We start from the raw sequence: 5,940 nt of genomic DNA on the forward strand, positions 1-5,940 counted from the left end.
GCTGCCGCACCGCCGGGCGCGGCCCGCGCGAGTTGGGCCGTTTGGTGGGCCTCGCCCGCATCTTTGCCACCTCTCGAAGGCTGCGGGCGGCGTCGGCCGCCGCCGAGGAGAGGGGCGAGGCAGGCGGCGGCAACGAGGCGACGGCTGCTGCGGCCCTCTCTCGCCCGGCTGCGGGGTGGGAGCGCCTGCCTCCGTGCTGGGAGGATTGCTCCCGCGCGTGGGCAGCTTGGTCCGCCTCGTTGGCGGGCACGGCAGGCGCGGGATTCAGCGCGGGCGCGCCGCACGTGGGCGGCGCCGAGGTTGGCGGTTACTCGGCGCTGCGCGAGCGGCTGCACCGACTCATCACGTGGCCGGCCGAGCGGCCCGACGCGTACGCACGGCTCGGCATCGCTCCTCCGGGCGGCGCGCTCCTACTCGGCCCGCCCGGCAACGGCAAGACGCTTCTCGCGCATGCGGCGGCCACCGCATCGGGGTGCACCGTGCTGAGCGCCAAGGGGCCGGCGCTCTTTGGGGAGTACGTGGGCGACACCGAGGCTGCCATCCGAGAGCTCTTCCGGCAGGCGCGCGAGTGCGCGCCTTCGCTTGTCGTGATCGACGAGATCGACACGCTCGGCGCGCGGCGCGGCGGCGACGCGGGGGGCGGCGAGGGCGAGGGCGAGGGCGGTACGGCGGTGGCGCGGCGCGCGCTGTCGGCGCTGCTCAACGAGCTCGACGGCCTGAGCGGCCGTGCGGGTGTCTTCCTCCTCGGATGCACGAGCCAGCCGGAGGCGCTCGACGCGGCGCTGCTCCGGCCGGGCCGCCTCGACGAGTTGCTGCTGGTGGGCCACCCGGACGAGGCGGACCGGCGGGCCATCCTCGCCGTCCACTGCGCCCGGCTGCGGCTCGACGCCGACGTCGACCTCGCAGCCCTCGCGCGCCGCACGTGCCGTTTCTCGTGCGCCGCGCTCTCGGCCCTCTGCCGCGAGGCGGCGGTGGCGATGCTCGGCCGCGGTTTTGGTGGCACGACGCACCGCGCTGCGTGCGTCGAGGGCGAGGGCGAGGGCGAGGGCGAGGGCGAGGGCGAGGGCGAGGGTGAGGACGAGAGTGGCGAGGGTGGGGGGCTCGACGACGCTATGGCGGCGGAGGTCGGCGAGTTCTGTGTGGCGGCGGCGGACTTTGAGAGCGCGCTGGAGGTGATCTGCGCGGCGCAGGTGCTGCCGGCCGGGGCGCACGAGGAGCTCACCAAACGCTACGACGTCTTCCTGCAGGAACGTCGACGCCCGTGACCCGGCTGTCTGCTGTCCATTATTTAACCCTTCACGGGTGACAGCACGCAGTTTTGCCGATGTTAAACCTTTCGGGGCGGCTCACTCTGTTGAACAAAAGAAAAATCCCGCTACTCGAGTAGCGAGCACATCGTGCTGCCCTTGCCTTCCGCTCGTTCCGAGATGCTGTGTAGGCACGTTCGTAGAACAGCCGTCGCCGCGGGCAGAAGAGCGCTGTCGTCGGCACCGCCCATTCCGCCGAACGAGCTGCGGCTGCTACAGCAGGTCTCGCGGCTCGAGAGCCGCGTGCACGAGCTCGAGGAGGCGCTGCCAGCGCGAGTGCAGCCGGCGCGGATCACAAACTGGGATGAGCTCGGGTTCGGGATCACGCCGACGAACGGCCACGTGCGCTACACCTGGTCGGCCAAGACCTCGGCGTGGGATGCCGGCCGCTTCATCACGGACCCATACATCAACCTGCACGTGCATGCGGGCGTCCTGCACTATGGCATGACGCTCTTCGAGGGGTGCAAGGCGTTTCGCTGCAAGGACGGCAAGGTGCGCGTGTGTAACCTCGGTGCGAACGCGGCGCGGCTACAGCGCGGCGCCAACCGCCTCGTCATGGCGCCGGTGCCGTCGAAGCTCTTTGTTGAGGCGGTGCACTGGGCGGTGCGCGCAAACGCGGAGTACGTGCCTCCGTACGGCTCGGGCGGCTCGCTCTACATCCGGCCGTTCCTGATCGGCTCGTCGCCCGTCCTCGGGCTGCAGCCCTGCTCCGAGTTCTCCTTCCTCGTCTCGGTCATCCCGGTGGGCAACTACTTTGGGAAGGGCCCGATCCAGGGGATCGACGCCAAGATCATGACCGAGTTCGACCGCGCGGCGCCAAAGGGGACGGGCGACGTCAAGGCGGGGGGCAACTACGCGGCCGACCTGCTGCCGCTCAAGCACGCCAAGAGCGAGGGCTACGGCACCACCCTCTACCTCGACTCGAGCGAGCACAAGTACGTCGAGGAGTTTTCCGTCTCCAACCTGCTCGGCATTGACAAAGACGGAAAGTACGTCACGCCGCGCACGAGCTCGATCCTGCCCTCCATCACGAACGAGATGCTCATGGCGATCGCCGAGGATCGGGGCATCCCCGTCGAGCAGCGCCCGCTCGAGTGGGGCGAGCTCAAGACCTTCAGCGAGGTTGGCGCGTGCGGCACCGCCACCGTCGTCGCGCCGATCCGGTCCATCACCGACGTCGAGCGCAAGTACGAGTTCGGCGGCTTCGAGACGCTCAACCAGCTGCGCGAGGGGCTGCAGTCGGTGCAGCACGGCGAGGCGGAGGACAAGTGGGGCTGGATGGTGGAGGTGGCGTGCTGATCCTGATGCCGTCTCGACAGGCGGGTGGTGGCGCTCTTGTTTCATATCTCTATCGCCGGGCTCTCGGGGCGAGCACGGGGCAGTGCGCTGCCCGGCTCAGGCATGCCGATCGTTCCGCATCGGTCCGATCGATTCGTACGGAGTTATTCGTCACCGGTTATTTCCGCATTCCGGTCGAGTTTCGTGTTATCTTTTTATTTAGTGTCTCACATGGACATTCATGTTCACACTTCTTCTGAACTTGCCCGGCCACTAGCACTTGACTTAACACACTTGCACGCTGCACACTTCGACTTCCCCGCCGCGGCTCCCGCAGAGACTTTTGAAGAGTCTCTCGCGTGTGTGTGCACAGCAGTCCCAGCACCGTCCAGGCTCCAGCACACTGGCTTGCGACTTGGCCCGACCCGCCAACCTACGACACGCTCACGGCAACGCACGATCGCACGTCTTGTCGCTTGACTGTCTCCAAAATAACTGAAACTCAAGTTAACGGGAGGGGGGGGCGGGGGGGGAGTACGCTCACCGGCCTCACACCGCTCCATATCTCCACGGATTTGGACACTGGTGCCTTGAGCCAGCCTGTCTCGAGCACCCCGGCGTGAAGCGCTCGTTGACATCGAGAGCAATTGGCACCGATTACCACGGCTACTTGAGTGTATCGCCGGGTAGCTTGCAGGCGCTGCCAAAGGGACATGAGGAGCGGGTGAGGAGGCAAACGCAAAGACCCGGCCACAAGGCCTGGACCAGCTGGAGAGCCACTCGGTGTCGGCCGGCAGGGACTCTCTCGACTGCACATTCAGAGAAGGACCCGGGACAGATCCAGTGCTTGTCGTGCCATCAATCCAGATGAAAGCGGCCTGTTACTGCTCCAATGGTCTGAAGGGCAGCCCCGCACTGTCCAGCGGCTGCCTTGCGACATCATGTGGCTCTCTCGCCCTTTTGGGGCGCCTTTCGCTTGTCAGCGGCCTCCTCGAGAACCGCGAGAGCCTTTAGAAGTGCCCAGCGCGGTGGCGGCGGGGGAGCCTTGAGGAGGGCATCAATCGAGCCGAGGAGAGCAAGGGTATGCACGTCGGCTTCAGGATAGATGGGCTCGGTGGTGTCGGGTGGCGATGGCGAGACACAGGTGTCCTGCTGGTCGTTGCTGGGCCAACTCGAGTTCGACCCCCGAGCGCGCTGGAGGATGGCGCGCTCCTCCTTGGACCCTGCCCTCATGGGCACAAATGTAACGTCCAGTGTCCGGCGGGCGGAGAAAATTTCGCGGCGTCTCTCGATACTTTGGAGAAAAGGTAAAGGGCGCGCACGTTTCCCCAGGGTCGTTCGCTATCGTCGTAATGCACATCTTCCCAGTCCGCATCATATTTATTTCCCGCGGTCGTTACGCGAGGACATCCTGTCTGTTCATGGAATGATTGGTTGGAGGCCGGTACAACTCGTATGTGCGATACAAGTGCGCTTCTTCATCACCACTGGTAGTTCCAGGACAGTCGATTCTATTGAATTTGCAATCGTCGAGCGTTGCGCAATCCACGGATATGAATGCCCATGCCAGTCCATCGCCAGTACTGGCGCCCGCTTTCCAGCTGACATAGCGGCAGCCGACGTTGTAGTTGGCCTCGCAAATCAGTTCGCGTCGGCAAGGGTGGTTCTTGTACTGTGGTACATGCAGTCTGGCGACGTGCAAAATGAGCCGTCGTAATGCAATGTGCCAAAAGTAGATGTTGGTGAGTCTGTGAAGCGCACTGACGGTCGACAGCGCCCCTGAAAAGGGCCCACCCAAATCGGCGGCGGGGACGCACCCATGAACGTGCATCCGTGCCTACACCCTCCCCTTTGAACGTGCTTGTTATCGTTGGGGTCATCGGGATCGTCGGGGTACACCTCAATGTCGCAACGATCGTTGCAACTGCTTAAGGTGCCTCGGGCCAGTTGGATGTAGAGCTCTACAGCTCTACAGCGCTCCAGAGTGCTCTACATCTCTACAGCTCTACATCTCTACAGCTCTACAGCGCTCTACACTCTACATCCTCTACACCCTCCCTCAGCCTGGGGGGTGCGCGTTCGTTCGCACAGGGAAAGGGCCGTAAATAAAGTAAACACGAGGGTTGGCTCCGTGTACCGGGTTTCCCCTTAACTTCAGAACGCCCCCTCTACTCGGAGCTAGTAGACACGGCACTGTAGAAGATACTGCTTGGCGCTTTTACCCCGTCCTCCCGCACACACTCGAGGAGCCGAACCCATTATCTGACGAGTTAGCTCATCGCCGTCCGTCCCGCCGCTGACCGCTGTCAGATTGATCGACACCGATACCGTTCAAAGGTGCAACATGCCCAAGGCGCAGTACGCTGCCGGCGCCCAGCTGGTGTTCGCTGGCCCGGCACACACAGGGTATCCCAGCGGCGCCAACGTGTTTGTGACGCGAGTGCGCGCCGACGGGGAGGCATGGCTCTACGACGTCCTGATCAAGATCGGACCGTCGGATCATCAGATGGTGAAGGCGTCGGGGCTGCAAGAGGGCTGGCTTCGGCCCGAGGGTCGCATTGCCACGGCCAAGTCGTGCGTGCCGATGAATTTTGGCGAATTTGTTCGGACCGCGCCCAAGTTGATTGTGCCACTTTATCAAAGGAGGTACTGCTGGGAGGCGCCGCAGTGGCGGAAGCTGTGGCAGGATGTGGTGTCGCCGCGCGCGCTCGGCCAGCACTTCATCGGCCGCGTTACGATCGCGCGAGAGTCTCGTGCCATCGTCATCGTCGACGGACAGCAGCGCAACACGACACTGATGCTGATGCTCTGCGCGATCCGCGATGCAGCAGTCGAGGCGGGCGCCGAGGCTGCCGCGTCCCTCGTGGGTAAGATCGAGGCCGTGCTCATGAGCCGTCCGTCAAAGGAACAGACTGGCCACGACGAAGGCGTCTCGCGCACCGCCTTGGTGGGATTGGAGGCGCTCGAGGGTGCAGCCTCTGTCCGGTTCGTGCCCTCGCGCGCCGACCGCCTCCCCTTCTGCTCTCTCGTCCTCGGCGTGCCGTTCGACCGGAAAGCCAGCAAGGCGGCGACCAAGATGTCTGACTGCTACAACATCTTTCGCGAGGAGGCGGCCATGCTCCTTTCCCGCCAGATACCGTTTGCTTCGGTCGGGAGCAGCGGCGGCCTCAGCCGAGATGGAGCGCCATCGGTCGACACCGGCGCGGAAGCCGGGCAGGCTGCGGCGGTGGAAGCGGCCGCAGACGAGATGAGCAAGATTCGTGTGGCGCAGTGCGTGGAGGCACTCGGGCGCGTGGTGGAGAATGCGCTGACGAGGCTCTCGATTGTGGTCTTCGAGTTGCAGGACGGCGTG

At 64.7% G+C, this 5,940-nt stretch overlaps 2 protein-coding genes across 2 annotated transcripts; both read left to right on the forward strand.

The window, feature by feature from the left end:
• Positions 1–299: 299 nt before the first annotated feature.
• EMIHUDRAFT_72271 (hypothetical protein) lies at positions 300–1,265 on the forward strand (the record flags this gene model as incomplete). Its single annotated transcript, XM_005783968.1, has 1 exon — positions 300–1,265. A coding segment is annotated over one exon (966 nt), but the record flags the coding sequence as incomplete, so codon positions are not given.
• Positions 1,266–1,427: 162 nt separating this feature from the next.
• On the forward strand, positions 1,428–2,609 carry EMIHUDRAFT_72297 (hypothetical protein; the record flags this gene model as incomplete). Its single annotated transcript, XM_005783969.1, has 1 exon — positions 1,428–2,609. The coding sequence occupies one exon, from the start codon at positions 1,428–1,430 to the stop codon at positions 2,607–2,609; it is 1,182 nt and encodes a 393-aa protein (XP_005784026.1).
• Between the last annotated feature and the right edge of the window lie 3,331 nt (positions 2,610–5,940).

The sequence above is a fragment of the Emiliania huxleyi genome, assembly GCF_000372725.1.
Source record: "Emiliania huxleyi CCMP1516 chromosome Unknown EMIHUscaffold_175, whole genome shotgun sequence".
Classification (NCBI taxonomy): domain Eukaryota; phylum Haptophyta; order Isochrysidales; family Noelaerhabdaceae; genus Emiliania; species Emiliania huxleyi.